The sequence below is a fragment of the Protopterus annectens genome, chromosome 15.part0 (assembly GCF_019279795.1).
Source record: "Protopterus annectens isolate FY-2018-M chromosome 15.part0, PAN1.0, whole genome shotgun sequence".
In the NCBI taxonomy this organism is placed as follows: Eukaryota; Metazoa; Chordata; order Ceratodontiformes; family Protopteridae; genus Protopterus; species Protopterus annectens.
Window position 1 is genome coordinate 268,507,488 of NC_056749.1, and position 17,929 is coordinate 268,525,416.

Below are 17,929 nucleotides of genomic sequence, written 5' to 3' on the forward strand. Positions count from 1 at the left end.
TAGATCCTATCTGCTTTCATGTGGGATAATTCCTCCCACCTCCATTCTTCTACCTACATTTTAATAGCACCTATTAGCTTTCATCTGGCATTCTCCCATTCCCCTTCCAGTACCTTTACCTCACCACTCTATCTTCTGGTGTTGCATCACCAGGTAAAACAGTTCCTTAACTCACTAGCTGAATCCCAAATAATGATATACTCCTCTTTACTACCCCTCTTGTTCCACAATACCTCCTTACCTTGTATGAAAACCAGTCTCTCACGGGATTTCAGGTCCCGAAAGGCCATACTATCACCCCAGCTGAAAATCCTCCCACCTTCAACCATACTTACAGTACCAAGAAATAAATTCTCCTCACCACTAATAAGGACACCAAGGGTAGACAAATGAACAATACCTTGGGTATCGTCCACAACTTCAGGCTTCAGACTGTTAAAACACAATTTATTAATCGCTTAAAAAGTGAAGCTGACAGGATGTAAACTTCACTAGAATATGGTGAACTGAAAAAAGTTAAGTATCCAAGTAGTTGTCATCCACAGCTTCAAACTTCAGGCTGTTAAAACTCAATTTATTGAAAACTTAAAAAGTGAAGCTGACAAAATGCAAGCTTCACTGAGATACTGAAATAATTAACCTAGTAATTAACATCCACAACTTCAGGCTTCAAGTTGTTAAAGCACAGTTAATAGATGCTTTGTAAGCAAAGCTGACAAAAACATATACTTCACTGGAGTGTAAAAAGCTGATGAAATTGTCCAAATGATAAGTGCTTTCGGCAGATGCCTTCTTCAGATCGTATGAATTACATGCACGTCTGGATGTCCACTCCCCTGTGATTCTCTGTTTATCTGAAACCTGGTTAAAACCTAACACTACAGACAATGACATGTTACCACCTGGGTACAACATACACAGGCTGGATCGTGCTTCCAGGAAGGGGGGTGGGGTAGCTGTACTCTATAAATCTGAGTTGAATGTCACCATAGATGTAATACAACCACCTCAGATTAATAACTCAGAGATTCTTGCCACCAAATTGCAACTTAATAAAAATAAATGCATTAATATAATCTGTATGTACATTCCCCCAGGTAACAACATATCTACACTTGAAGATATCCTGTACTGGCTATCATGTCACTACCCCCAAGAAACCCTACTACTTGGAGACTTTAACACAGACTGGGGCACCTGTTCCTCAGAATCCCCAACCACCCATATTAACCTGCATGCATTTACACAAATAATATCCACCCCTACCAGGATAGGTAAACCCAACCAAAAAGAAAGAATACTTGACTGGGTACTCATAAATAGTCACCCCCAACTGTACACCTCTGGTACCCTCCCTGATGGCCTAAGCGATCACCTTCTCACATATGTAATTAAGCACAAAGCCATTAATTCCCAAAAACCCTTATTCAGAAAGGTTAGAAACAATAAACAATTTGACCCTGCCAAATTCCAACAAGAACTAAACTCATGTAATTGGTCTATTCTAAAACACCTCCCCTTAGAGGAAGCAGTAGCATACTTTAACAACAAATTCCTTAGGATCCTTGATTTGCATGCACCTATTCGTTCAAAGAGAACAAAGACAAAAACTGTGCCATGGCTTTCTAAAGAGTCTAAACTCAAAATTACCCATAGAAACAACGCAAGGGCTTTATGGCGTTCTTCTAAAGACCCCCAAGATCACATTAAATGCAGGCAATCCAGGAACGAAACTAACAAACCCATTTTACAAGACAAAAAAACAATACTACTGTAATTTACAGACAGTAAATTAAAATAACCCTCAGATGTTTTGGGCAGGTTTAAATAATCTACTACATCCTGGACAAACTTCAACCCCAATCCCTGCTGCTACTATTGATAAAACCCCTGAAGATGTTTCTGACAGTTTTAACCGATTCTTTACTGAGACAATTCAACTAGCTAGCCAACTACCTCCTAGCTCCCCTGGTCCTGAAAGTACCACCCCTAGAAACCTACTCGCGTTCAGCTTCCAACCAGTCACCACTTCACTTATCCATACCTTGATCAAAAAATTAAAACCCACTACACTTTCTGCTGATCAACTCCCTGCCGAGTACCTACAAACATCAGCTGATGCCATTGCTTACCCCATCTCAATACTAATCAATCGAACCATAGTAGAAGCTAAAATTTCCACCATCTGGAAAATATCCTATGTAATCCCACTTCACAAAGGAGGCAGCTCTACTGAATTCTCCAATTATAGGCCAATAGCTATACTCTCTCCACTTGCAAAGATTATGGAAAAATGTATTCATAGACAACTCATGCACCACCTAATCTATGGCAGACACTCAGTATGGCTTCCGTCCTCATCACAGCACTACTTCTGCCCTCCTAGCCTTTACCAACACCATAAACCATAATCACAACAATAATTATATATCCTCAGCCCTCTTCTTGGATCTTTCCAAGGCATTCGATATGGTTGATCACCAACATTTAATCCACACCCTGCAAACATTCTGTCTAGATACTAGAGCCCTTCAATGGTTTCAATCCTACCTGAATGGTCGACAGCAGGCTGTCCTCTGGCAGAACAAACTCTCTCTAATCTTCTACCTAACACCTGTAGAGTACCACAAGGCTCTATACTAGGGCCCTTGCTGTTCTCCATCTTCATTAACGACCTTTATACTGTCATCCCAAAAGTCAGCTGTATCCAATATGCTGATGACTCTACTCTGATTTGCTCGGCCACATCTCCAGTAGAGTTATGGTCAGCTACCCAGACCACCTTTAATACAATAGAAAAATGGCTTTCTGAACGTCATCTGATACTCAATCCCAAAAAAACTAAAATGCTGTTATTTTCACCAAGACGTAGGTCTACCGATTTCACCTTTACCATAAATTCAAATGATGGTACAATAATCTCCCCTGACCCCTCTACAAAACTATTTGGTGTCATCATAGATAATAATCTGAAATTCAACCTACTTGTTAACCAAACTATCAAAACCATCAATATAAAATTGGGTCACTTTACAGAATAAAAGCCTTCCTAACCCCTCCAGCTAAAATTGCCATAGCTCGCTCTCACCTTCTTTCAACCCTTCTGTATGCATCCCCTCTACTCTCGAATTTAAACAAGACTGTCCTTAACAAACTCTCAATTTGCTACAACCACATTGCCAGGGTTGCCACTGGACTGCGTTTTAGGACACATCATTGCATCAATCTAAATCAGCTTGGGTGGCTTGAACTACCCAGCCTAATCCAGCATAACCAACTGATTATGGCCTATAAAATCCTCTATAATCCGGACAATACTCCTGCACTTAAAAATATTATCACCCCTATAACAATCCTAGACCGCTTCGATCCTCTAACAAACTACTAATTCAGACTAGCAAAATTAATAACACAGCCGGTGACTCTCTCTTTGCAAACTCTGTAAGTAGACCCTGGAAATCTCTTCCAACTGATATTACCTTACTTTCTACCGTAGGTCAATTTAAAACTAGACTCAAACAACATTTGGCACTTAACTGGCTATGTCAATGTATCAAGCTTGGCTAACTCTCTCTAGAATGTGTAAAAATCTGTTAACCAGCTTACTGTGTAATTTAATTTAATCCTGATTTATGCTCAGGTTTAACTCTAACCTGTGGAACTTTAACTTGCTTACTTATGTAATCACTGTAAATAGTCTGTTTGTAATATGTAATGCTGGTATTATGTAATGCTGTATCGGCATACCCTTGGAGCTTTTCTCCCCGGGCCTCTGCTGAAAATGGACATGCATCCAGTCGGACTATCCCAGTCAACAAATGTAAAATAAAAATAAATAAATTTTATTAGTCCTGTTGTTCATAACACAATTGGAACTGTTTGTGTCTCTTTCTTCCAGATTGTTCTCATTTCTGCTTATGTATCCTGGTGTTTTATAACTTTGTGTTTCTCAGTATGTGGTATACTATAATCACTGGGCTATTCTAGTGATTAATGCTACTTTTGGCATTTTTTCTTGGACTACTATGTCAGTTTTTCTTCCTTCTATTTTGTAGCTGTTGGTATTGGGAGATCCCATGTTATCTGAACTTCATCACTGTCTATAATTAATTCTGACTCATTTTCCAATGCTTCTCAGCTAGTTCTATATTTCAGTATTTACACAATCCTCAGTGCAACTGTCTTGCCACATTGGGCTTTTCAATATGCAGACCTCACCTGTACTGCAGCCAGCAATAAAATGTGCTACTGCTTACACTTCTGTTTTTACATAACCTACATTTGCTTCGTTTCCAGCTTTTCCTGCAGACTTTTTAATCTAACATGCATGAAGTCTACTATCTTGAGGCGTCATTATTAGCCTTTAATCTTTTGGTTTAAGCTCACCTCTCCTTATCCATTCCTGCTTTAAAACTTGGTCAAAATGGGGTGGTTTTAGGAATTTCCTATACTTGCAATGATATTTATAGGCTTCTTTGTTTCAAATTTATTTCCTTTCTTCTGTCTCTTTTCTTCATATTTTTTCTTTTCTTTTTGCCACTTTCAGTTGCTGTCTGATTCATGTCTACTTCTGTTTTGATTTTCATTCCCACTCGCTTCCAAAATGCTTCATATGTTCATAGGTGTTTACTAGGATAACAACCACAAGGGCCTTTTTAAGCTTAGCCATGCACCCCAAATCTCTGACAAGTTTCCTTACCCTTGACACAAGCAGGTAATATGCCAAGCTAAGCAAATATGTTATCTTAGACATTTCTTCATGCTTTAGAATGTTCCCTGTTTGGATCTATTGCGATCTATTGTGATTTGCAAATATGTATGCAGGCCACTACATGAAGTCAATTTCAGAGAGCCCCATATCTCCTGCAGACCAAGGGAGGTATAATCTTGGCATGCACTGGATTTTTATATATCATTTAATAAGCATGAAGAATTTATCTTATATGCTATCTGATTCAGTACTGTTTGGGGCTAGTCAAGTATATCAAAACTCTAAGTTAGAATAGGAATAGCAAACTGTTTTATAGTTTGGACTTTATTCCTAGATGTCAAGGCAGTTTTCAATATTAGCTTTATTCTTCTGGAGAATTCCCTACTAAGCTTTGTTCTCATCTGTTCATATTTTATTGCTAATCATTTATCTATTTTCAAATATGCATCCCTTTGGTTCAAGTTCCTTTATATATATTTCTGTCCCAGACTGATATTTTCTTGGTGTTGCAGGTTTCCTTTTATAGATGTTACTTTTGTACATTTATCAAGGCCAAATGTCATTTTTTTTTTTTTACATAATCTGAGAAAGTGTTAACCATTTGCAGTTGTGCTTTCAGCTCCTTACCTGATGAACTAAACTGTTTTAAATCAGCCGCAAAAAGTAGATGTAAGCATATTTACATTCCAGAAATCCACCAGTCAACTGGTTAAGATTGTCAACAATGGCAGATGGATTTGTAGGAAGGAAGATATGAAATCCTTCTTGTTATATAAACTACTTTTGTCCTAAAATCACAAATAGGAGGATGTAATCAATCATCAAGTGGTACAGAACAGCATTGTGTAGTGCATAAGTGATGTTGTAATCAATCAAGTGGTACAGAACAGCATTGTGCAGTGCACGAGTGATGTTGTAATCAATCAAGTGGTATAGAACAGCATTATGTAGTGCACGAGTGATGTAATCAATCAAGTGGTACAGAACTGCATTGTGCAGTGCATGAGTGATGTTGTAATACAGTCCAAACCCAGAAGTGCAGCTCATGAGATCCCATAATGTTTTCTTAATATTTACATAAACTATACATCATCCTGTACACAAAATGATCACATTCGTTTATAGTATATCATCATCAGGTGGTAATTAAAACTAGAAAAATAAATTGCTTATTTCTGCTGGTACATCATTCATTTGTAGTTTTGGATCACATTGTTCAGTCAAAATCCCAGTTATTATATTCTAATAATGCACTATTTGAACAATTATATACAAAAATAATGTTCTGACCTGAATGCTTTCCTTTTTCCCATATGGTATGCTCACGCATAACTGTTAATGCTTACCTTGACAATTTCACTTCAGGTAAACACAGGCAGCAACAGCAGCAGGGTCCAGTGCTAATTTTAATTGGAGTGTCCTTTAACCTACTAATGAAGCTAGCATCACCTCCATATTCTTCAATCATCATCACCAGAAACTTGTGGATACAGATGGTAAAATAGCTGTAAGACAGACAGAATAAATTACATATACATAGCTGCATACTGGATTCTTTGTACAGTGCAGATCTAAGTAGCAATAATCTAATAAAGGTACATGAATCACCAACATGGTTTTATAAAAACTGAAAAGAAAAAAATAAGGACACTACTGTTAGTAATATTTAATAGTCTATGGCCCCATTCCACACCATGCCATGGAACACCTTATGTTAAAGTCATTTTAATGATGAACTCAGATTTGTGTATGATTATTTTTTTAATGTTTTTCTTAGTTGTTTATTTTAAAAAGTACAAATAGAACATATCTATAGTCATCAGTTCCCAAAATTTGTAAAACAAAACAAGTATAGTATTAAGTCTTTTCTAGCATTTACAACCACATTTATTTATTTTTTTTTGAAAATAAAAGGGATAATGAATAATACAGAGATGTAATAAAATACATCTATATGCATTATGTACAAAGTATACCAAGACTAGATGCATTAAAAGTCAAAACTAACATGCTTAGAGCTTTAATCAATCAGGCAGGAAAGCATTGATAAATTTGGGGATCAAAATACGAATATAAATTAACAATAAAACAACTTTAAAGTCATTAGTGCTTCAATTAAATTAAAATGTTATGGATCTTGGTCCAAAACCTAAGTCTTAGTGGTTTACCCACTGACCTATATTTAATTAAATCAATTTCATTTTTTTGCATGGTTTTTATAATGGTTTTCTGAAGAGAGTCATCATATGCACCTATAAATAAAAATGAACACATTTGCACACCCATTCAAATTCTACTTTATTTTTCTTCAGTGGATTTCACCTGTCGTCAACTGTGAATTACATTTGGAAATTAATTTTTATACCTCCAACATGCTTTCTATATTCACAGTTTTCCTGTTGTCTGTATGTATACTGTGTATTCAGCCAATGACCTGTTGCTTGCAGTTATTTTCTACTAAATATGGTAGCACGGTAAAATCACATTTACCTTAATGAATATGACAACAGCTAAGGACTGCCCACCTACTCTTCCTGTTTCTTTTTCTTCATCATAATTGGTCAATCCCTAGGTTACCAATAATAGTCCATGTCTTCAGGTATGCTTAAAACTACAGCTTATATGCACATTACATTTTGTTTATTAATTCATAATTCTGGTGTTGGTGTTGTGACAAGCATTCATTCATTTGTTCACTTATTCATCCATCAGTCATTAGGGAAGTCTAATCTACACATCTTAACTTACTTTTCTTGCAATCCTTAACCTGACAAGCAGTTTAAAAAATGAATTATTGTGCTTATGAAACTGATCCTAACTTTCTCAGAACTACCAACAATGTTACTATGCTTTACATCTGGTCATCCTGCAATAAAATACTGCAGTCATATTTTGAGACATTGTGAAATAGAGCTTATGATCCTATAATGTACAGAAATCTATATGCATAATATTAATATTTCTGTTCTATGTGTCACTGTTTTTATCAATATGTTTACTGTTAAACAGTTAGTTACCGTACATCTGCTGAGACACCATCCCTGTGCACTACCATGAAATGATTAATTCTGGCCTACCCTACCCTGAGATGGAAAAGATATAGGCTAAAGCAGTAGCCATGTAATCTTGACCCTGGCCAGCACTGGTGCCACAGACAAGGTTTTCAACTTGTCCATGCTTCTCTTTATAATCAAGCTATCATGGTATCATGCCTCTATATTCACGTATGCTCCTTGCATACTACAGTCCATCTTGAAGTCCACCAGAAGTCAGACCTGCAGTGGTTAAGAGCTACCAGAATCCTCCCAAAACAGGAGGATGGCCCTTCACAAATTCAGTCCCACCTTTAAAGCAAGTGATTAAGTCTGGAGCTTACTGGTCAAACTCCAATAAACAATATCTTAGTCAGGAGCAACATATCTATGCAAGTGAAGCAGCACTCACCCTGCATACAGTGATGACATCTTCAGACTGTTCATGTAATGGATGAAAGTTACAATCCTGTCATGTTCAGCATTCAGTTTTCTGTTATAGACCACATGACACAGATGAAATGGATGAGACTTATATAAACTATATATTAAAGTAAAACTGTAGCAGAATGTTTTAAAAAGTGAATAAAAGCACATTATTATGAATAAACAATTAAGGCTGATAAATATGTCTAAAATGTCCAGTCCTGCACTTTCTCCTCCAATTAAATGTAATTATCTAGGATCAAAGCGAATCCATAATCATTAAATATGAAATCTTGCAAAATGGATTCATAGTCATTTACTACTAAGATCAAGCTAAAACAAGTCAAATATAAATTTCCATAAATGCCAGCAAATCAATAACCAAAAGACAGAAAGCAACTTTCTGCACTATATACTATTATATGCAAAATCAAAGCAAGCCATATGAAAACATACTGCAGAAAGAAAGAAAGAAGGTATAACACATTATGATGATACTACCAGTTCATATAACATTCTCAAACAACTCTATCTTTAAAAATATATCAGATAAGGACAGCAAGTCCATAATCAAAATCCACAAGCATCACTGCAAAAAAAAGTCATTACAGTGAGACCAGCATCAAAAATCTTGGTCTTCAAATTAAAGGGATAAATTATGTCAGTCTTGAAATCCATCCTTGGAAAATTGACAAAACATCAGAGCTGAAGTGAAAAGGACAAAACCATAAAACAGCAGAAAAAGCTCTGAACATGAACACAAAATGCTCCTCTCAAAGAAGAAATGTCAGGTCATCACATTAGATGAATACCAGACTGCCATCCATGAAATACTGTGCAACAAGTCGATATGATTTAAAAATTATAAAAAAAAATTTAAAAAAAGCAGCGTGGGCCATAGCAGTTAGATGATCCTGAAACAGCTCACTAACTACATTAAATAAGTTATCTGAACGTATGTTATAGTTATATTTGGTATAATTATACAAAATAAAGAAAGAAATTGAATAAAGTAGATTTGTTAGAGCATCTACTGTGTCTTTGAATTCCTACAGGCTGAAGCCTTAGTTGGTGTTGGTGGACAAAAAAAAAGGTTGAAGTTTCAGCATAAAAAAATGTTTTTATAGAGGGCAACCTACCATGGATCCCCTGTGTTAGTGTCTAAACCTGACATACTTCATTTAATTAAATATGCTGAGTCCACAGTTGTACACCTTTATTTCTTAATAAATGACCATGTGAAATAAGCATGGGCATTAAATAAATGAATTCCACTTTGCCTTCCTTTTTATTGTCATATCTTAAAATGTATTTGGTAATATCTTATTACACACAATTAAGTATTTGACCAGCTATTTGTATATATGTGCTGTGTGCAAGAGTCAATTTTAAACTGTTACTTTTTCATACCAGTGTTCTTGAGATTAGTAGACTTTTTTCAGTCTATTAATATTCAGTCTTAAGTCCTTGTCTAATTTTCAGATGTAAATACTATAGCACATATTCATATTGTAATCTTTTAAATATAATGTTTTTTTTACCTCTAATCTTTCTGCATGAAGGAGACTACATTCATAAGAACTTTATTTAGCCTGTCTAAATAATAATAGCTACAGTCTTTTTCATTGCAAATGTCAATTGCACATTGTCAAAGCTTCTTATCCATTTGTACATTGTGCCCATAATGATATGCCATTTTACCTGTTATGTGGTTAAAGATAGGAATGAACACTTCAGAGTTTCTGGAATTCTGTTCTTAACGTTTTCCAACAAAAGTTATCATGTGCTGGTCAAAGCATATATGTTATCTGTGAAAAATTCCAACATCACTATATTGACTATATTTAATATTTTTCATCCTTTCTTTAGATAATTGTGATTACAATAATAACTATAGCAGTACAGTAAGGCAAAGGATAGTAATGAGGTCTCCCGATGATTCGTTCTCTACTTTGGTTTTGGACTGAGGTAACCTTCTGCCCTCCCTGTATCTGCATGAAATTTAGATAGGTGCTCTAATTTCTTCCCTCATCTCAAAGATATTTAGTTACTGAACTACTGATCTTCTATATTATCTGTACATGTACATGCTCTGTGTGTGTGTGTGTGTGTGTGTGTGTGTGTGTGTGTGTGTGTGTGTGTGTGTGTGTGTGTGTGTGTGTGTGTGTGTGTATTTTGCACTAGACCTGTGACATATCTGTAATTGGTTTCTCTACCTTTAGTCCATTAATCACAAATGACAGGCTCCAGCTGCCCTACAATGCTGAATTGGGTAAGAGAATGAATTACTGGATGAATGAATGCAAGATCCTAAATAGCACTTCTGTACATCAGTAGATAAGACTTATCTATATTCATACATTATTCTGCCCAATTGCCAATTCCACCCCCAGGTTTTTACAATTTTTTTTATCTTTTAATCAGTGTAATAAAACATTGGTTGTTACTTTGTCAAACATGATGCTTCCATGTGCATATTATATGTAGGATATTCTTAGACTAGTATCAGTGGTGTCCATACAAATAAAAAAAACATGTAGTTCCCTGATCTACCCTGTATTTGTCTACATCTCAATCAACGATGATTAACCTTTATTATATGTAACCATCTGACATAACATTTTTCAGCCTGTTTTTTTACCCAAGCTATTAAAACTTGGTTCATTGTGCTCCATTTATTAAAATACCATTATCTATACAGCTGGAAGCCTCTGAATAGTCCAGCCATAAAATGTCCACTTCTTTGTATTTGTCTGCATCCTCAACAACTTTAGTGATAAATGACTAGGCCCCAGTAAATTATCGCCTTTCTTCTTTAAAGGCAGCTAAAATATGTAGACCTACACTTATAAAATAATGTCATTATCTACTGGACCACCACTTTACCGTTCAATAAACATGTTAGCCTACAACTACTAATTTTTGACCTTGTTCTCTTCTTTGTCTGTACAAATAAACTGACTTCCCTCTTTCAGTCATTTGGTATTCTCCTTGTTCATAAATATGTATTGAAATGTACTACTATTACATCCAAAAAGACATCCTCAGTATCCTGTGTATCATACAAATTATTTATCACTCTGATGAAGAGCCAGGTCCCACATACCAGCTAGATATACTCAAAAAGCTGACCATAGAGTTGTCAAATGTGTACTTAATTGTTGATTAGTGTTGTAGCCACCTTAATTTCTAATGGTAGGTTGTGCCACAGCTTAACTATTCTATAAATGAACCAATACCTTGTTTTCTTAGAATGGCAATGTGGCATTAGGAGGCTGACATGATTCTGCTTAAGTCTGTATGACATAAATCAAAAGCAAACCTAGATTCTTAAATAATATTGCATTATAAATGTTTTGTTTAGTAGAAGAATAAGATCAATCTGCTCTTTTCTAACTCAAGAAGAAACATGATTAAAGGATATTAATCTTTCAGGACAGGTGACATTTCTTAACAGCAGAATTCTTTTGGAAAGGTTCACTAGATGCAGTCCATTTCCATATTTGTATACACATTTTAAGCTGAAGCTGCGTAGTCCAATTGACTTTTTAAACAATCATTAAGATTACTGTTTCCTGGCAACTGAAACATCTGAAAATAAGAACACCACAATTTGTCGAATAACATTTTGTTGGTACAGGGTGACATTCCTTTTATAATTTCTGCATTTCTAATAGAGTAATACTTTTGGTTGTTACTTTGTCACGCATGCTGTTTCCTACTACATCTGAGGTCAGGTGACTTGCAATAAAGAGAAAAAAAATGAGATTTGTAAATTACTTTTTTCTTTTCTCTGAATATGAGTGACCTCAACGTCAGCATGTTTAGAGAATGGGGGTGTTCGAGTAGATACCCTATATCAAAAGATTGAGTATGGCACCCCCATCCAAAAACTCCAGTCTATTAATTTGTTGTGATGTGATGAGATACAATGCTCTTTGTGTTTATATTGTTGTAATATTTAGATGTCTTAGATGTTTTGGCACTCACCATTTCATTATTGATTATCTTAAAACATATAATGACATTTTGAGGATATATTTAAAACATAATGCATATGTATAATGTATGCTGCTATCAGTAAAATCTTATGTATATCACTAGATAAAATTACATAATTTCTTAAAAGATAAGAACATGGATATCTAACTTTAGTGAAATTAATTTTGTTTGTTTGTGTTTCACTGACTAGGTTGTTTGGGCTGTCAGACCCCTGAAACACAAATGGATGTACCACCTTTTTGAAGTGACTATTAGTTTCCATGGGAAAAAAATATAAATACCAAGATGGATTTAAAAGATGCTCATAAGGCATGCTTAGCTGAGATACCAGAAAATACTAATATTTTCTACTATCAGCTGACAGAGAATGATTTCAGTGACTGATAGACATGCCATGCTGAACTTAGGACTGTAAAACTGTACAAAGTTAAACTCAAACTACTCTTGCAGCTACAGAACACTCCACAAGCTACCTTTCCATGATGAGCTCTTCCTTTATGATTGGTCCCTTCTATCTCTGTCATTCCTGAACATCTGTACCATGGAAGCTGCATGTCTCCACACACTCTTGACACTGGCCCACGCTTCTCTGATACAACCAGTCTCTGTCCACTTGTACTGCATCAGTTGTGCTTACAGCTTCTTCATCTTCCTATCAAGACTGAATGCAATGCATAGTAATACTACCTAGAAATGCACCAAGTCACAGCCATTTGTCCCTCTGGCCATGTCTTGCGTCTATATTTTTTATTTGGCATATTACCTGAGTACTTTTCCTCTTTGCTTCTATGACACTATTTACCTCCCTTCCTTCTTATTTTAAATAGATAATCATTGTTACACACCTTTCCATCCAGGCTCCGTATACAGCTATCTCTTCTGGATTAATGTAAAAAACTGTCCCTGACAAAGAACTAGTCTCTTCATCAGAGCTACCCTCCTTGCTGCTACCAAAACCAAGTCTTTCATCCTTCTCCACTGTAGCAGCCTGTCATTACAGTCCCTCATCTTATCCTATTTTGGTGTGCTAGTGGCTTGCAAAAGTAACACTTCTGAGGCAACTACCTCCTTCCTCTATCCTGGGCATCTCTCTACCATCTTGTTTGCCCTGGCCTCTATGATTTCAGTTGTCTGTATCAAAACACCATTGGTGTCTGTGTGCACAATATGTTTCCATGCCTCCTCTTCCTTGATAACCACATTGATCACAACCTCCCATGTCCTACTCAGCATTAGGACTGATTTCACTGTAAGCTGGTCTTTCTTGTCTCACTTACCAAGATTATTCATTTTATTGATGACTAAGCCTGCAATCACCAAATCATTTTTCCCTGTCCCCCATAGACTCACTATAATTCATTATCTACTCATTCCCACTTCTTCACTTATCTGTGACCATTCAGTAAATAATTTTCCATCCCCAGCCTACCTAACTGTTGATACTAATTTCCTTCTTCTTTGTGCTATAACTAATCCCTTTCCATCCTTACTACTGTCCTCCACCTTAGTTCCTCTTTCATCTTGTTATCCTCAACCCCCCATGTTGCTCTTTCCTTTTCCATACTTCCTCTTGTTGATCCCTACTTCCCAGTGTCCATGCAGTTGTCACCACTTTATTGTCTTTTCTCTCCCTACCCCCCCCCCCCAGTAGCATAATGCTCCTTTTTACCTGCTTCCCTCCTGGTCTTCTTGTGACATGTTTCCTGCATCAACACCCCTGGCTCTGCCCCCTTCATAAATTGTCACTGTTGTCTGCCCTGTCCATCAACCATCCTTCTGCTTGCCATCTCCTTTCCAGTTACCTGCCCTCTTTCCCATTTACCTGCCTACCTGCTTTCTCACCTGCCTGTACTATACTGGCAACCACTGCCCATGCCCTGTTACCATCTGTCCATCTTTCTCTCCTACCATTTCCCACTGTTACCTAGTAGGCTCTTGAATAGTCAACCTCCTACCATTGTAGTTGCAATTTTCTCCCATAAAGTTCCTCCATTGTCATGATAATACTACCCCCCATATAATTTCTGTTGACACCCAGCTGCACCTCTTTCTCAAGTGCTGTCATTGACCAGCTTAGCAAATTTGCAAATATGTGCAGTGTTAGTTGTCAACAGATGGCACACTTGCCTTTGTTATGAAAGATTAGAAGGCCATGGGTCCCCTGTTTGTGACGCCCTTCAGATGAGATGTTAAACTACGGCCCCATCTTCACAAGATGGCTGCAGTTCAGATGGAAGTAAAAGATCCCTTGGCACTTATTGAAAAGACATGGGGCAGTTTCCAGGTCTATATGAGTTTGTCACTATGCAATTGCAGCAAACACCAGATCGTCAACTCTCATTCAGCAAAAATCATTTCAGCAATTCGCTGAATTTACTGAGTGCAAGAAAATACTTGCCCTACAGCACAATAGGCTGACAGCTACGCAAATCTAACCCACCCAAGTGGGGGGCTTCACCCCCACACACACACATCCCTAACTATATATACCAACTCCTAGAACCCACTACAGTGGAGAAAAAGGCAAAGTTGTGCTGTAGGACAAGTATTTACTTGCCCTTGGTAAATTCAGCAAATCGCTGCAAATTTTCATTGACTGGAGGTTGATGATGCAGTGTTTGCTGGAATTCCATTGAGACAAAGTGATATAGACCCCAATTTCCCCTGGTCTCCTGACAAAATTTTCCCCAGTAAATATAAATACCACCTTAAGTCTCCCCTGAAAAGAGGCCACTAGCCTAGTTGTACTAACCTAGTCAACAAAAGCAAATAAAATAAACAGATATCTGACAAGTGAAAGACTAATAGGTACTTAAGAGTAGCAAGCAAGAACTTAACATTTCATCTACATTAATAACATTCAAGCCCAAAACAGTGAAAACATATGCTCACTTTAGTATCTCTTTTGTTCTACATACAGCACTTTCCAATTTAATAAGCCTTTAAGTCATAGATAACAAATGAACTTCTCTTCAGGACCAATTTACACTGCTATATACATACAGTGCACATCCCTGCATCTTGTAATAAAGTACAGCACTATGAATTCCATTGCCATTCTGTCTTCAGATTTAACAATTCATTGCATGCTGCCTGTGCAGAAAAAGATTCATTGTACACTCTGTAAAGAAGGATCTGTACTTCATTTTACACACTGGAACTTGTCAATTTGCTACTGTTATTTTTTGTATTAGGTCACCATAATGAATCTATGGAAAACTGAATGTGTTGCACCCACATTTATAATGAAACACATAATTTGTGCCACTGGAAAGGGGAAAAAAATTTAATAGCATAATTTTAGAAAGAACTGTCATATGATGATGTTTAACAGCCTACATGTCTGCTGGTTTGTTATGTTTGATTACTAGATACAGTCCAATGTAATGTATATTTTACTTCACCAGGTTTAATGTCTTATTACTACATTAACAATGAACTCATATAAAATAATATGGAATCCTTAAATCCAGGGTTAAGTATCAGAAATGCAGGCAGGGAATATTCATTTCTATTTAGTACAATGAATTCAGTATTTGCATAAAATAAAGAAGACAGTTTCAGTATATAGTACTTTGAAATCATTGCTTCCTAATTTGCATGTTTATTTTATTTTATGAGGAAGAACAATACTTGGTATGAAAAATTAACTGATTACATATTAAACAAAAAACGAATTACTAGTCCGTAGGAAGAGTTAATTAATTAGTTTATCTGCCTTATACATTCACATTTAATGCATAATTAGGTGCATGAATTCATCAGTCCCTACTTTTATATTCTGTCCCTTCCTGCTTCACTTCATTGATCATTTCCTTAACATTACATTCTATTTCTACCATGTATTTCTATTTACTTCTAATGCTAAGGGTGCCCAACCACATATTAAATGTATTTGTCCATCATTAACATTTCTTGTCAAACTACTGCATAAGGCCCTTTGAACTTCTCAATGTGCAAATGATGCCTTTCTGTGCACTGAAAAGGATAACTTATTACTCGTTTTCTTTTAATTTCTATCTCTGTTTTAATAGGAACATCACTCTACAACTACACATTATAAAAGCTCAGCATGATTGTATGATTTGACTATCTTTTTCGGTAATGTCTTCAGATGCATTTTAAGTCCTACGTGCCCATATGAATTCAGAATAACAGATAAAACTGAACTCCCACACAAAACCATTTTATAGCTTCATATGAACCTAAATTTTTCTCACTAAATAACGTCATCTTCATTCTATAGAAAGGATATATCAGAAACATTAAGCCAAACATTCCCACATATATGTTTCAGAGAGCCAGCATTCTGTCTGTGTTAATAAAAATAATTTCTAATTGCATAATCAATGACTTCTGCAATGCTATTGAACATGCTTTGTAAAAAGACTAGGTTTTGTGAGCAGCTTTTACTGCATATAATGTAAAAGTTAACCTCACGAATACACCCCATGTGATATACTACTTTATCTGATTCATACATTTTGAAGTTTGACAACTCTTGTAGTCACATGATCCAGTATCATCACAATGTGCACAAATTGTTTATTTTGCACATTGTTTTAATGGTAAGCAGCAGCTATCAGAGATAGCTGAGAGACAACAGGATACAGCAGTTGAAAACTATAATAATACTGGCTGAAAATGTTATGCAGTATCACAAATTAGATTTGTCTTTATAAAATAGTCACATTCATTTCAGCATCTTACAATACTTTGTTAATTACATACCTGTCTACCTATTGTTCTGACACTGAATAAAGGAGTAGGGAAAAACATAAAGAAATGTGTTTATTACTGTATCATCAAGTGTTAAGTAACCCCCCCCCCCGCCCGAACTCATATGTGACTAGACTGGTGCTTTGCATGAAATCCTACCCTTATCTATAGAGAGTGAGTGACCAATGATAAAGCAGACAGCAGTGATTAGAAATGCAAATGTGGATGTGACAGTACTGAAGTATGGTTGTGTTTAGCAATAATCCTTGACTGCTTGTGATGAGACAGACACTTGGGTGAATAAACTAAGCAGCAGGAGTGGATTATTGCTATTATACAATGACATGATTTAAGAAATAAACTAATCGCCTTTTTTATATAATGCCATTGTATCATAACTCTTTAGTGGTTTTCCACCTCCTCTGCTGGACACTGCTCTACTACACACATGTATGGCATGTACATCCACATGCTTGCACAGTATATCACACGTGTAGGAGAGCAGCTGGAGAAGGCATGCACTTCTTAGTCATGTCTGGATTGTATGTTTGTACATTCAGAATAAGAACAGGAAAATATAAACACACAATAAAGATGTTTAAGAAGCAAGAGCCTTTTCTATCCCTTCTTCGCTTAATGATTTGTCTTTCTCTCCTTTTTTAAGGTTTCTTGCAGTATGATCAGTCTGTACTATTTTCTATGAGAAATGTTCAATTTCAATGGACATGTTGACTGGTCTAGTCAATCAGCATGCATGATTTTAAATATTAAGTTTGTTTCAATGTACTGTTTCTGAATATAGCCTTGTCATGAAATTCCCACAATTTTTCCCAATAATTTCTGGGTACACAACCACAGTAGTACCTGCTCTGATCTCTAATAGCTACCAGAATATTCACTATGAAAAATCTTTGCTGGACAAATTACAGTCCTCACTTGGAGCCCTGGGAGTAGCTCTGCTGACCAGTGTGAGTCACCTTATGGAATGAATAGCTGACTAACACAGAATGTGGATGGACTACACAGAGGGACAGGGATC

At 36.2% G+C, this 17,929-nt stretch overlaps 1 protein-coding gene across 2 annotated transcripts in view; it reads right to left on the reverse strand.

Annotated features, from left to right (window-relative positions):
* LOC122789626 (organic solute transporter subunit alpha-like) overlaps positions 1-17,929 on the reverse strand; it is a 423,087-nt gene that overhangs the window by 204,677 nt on the left and 200,481 nt on the right. For both annotated transcript variants that reach the window (XM_044057020.1, XM_044057021.1), the window contains exon 4: positions 6,058-6,216. In XM_044057020.1, coding sequence (XP_043912955.1) covers positions 6,058-6,216 — 159 coding nt within the window. The remainder of the gene's footprint in view (positions 1-6,057; positions 6,217-17,929) is intronic.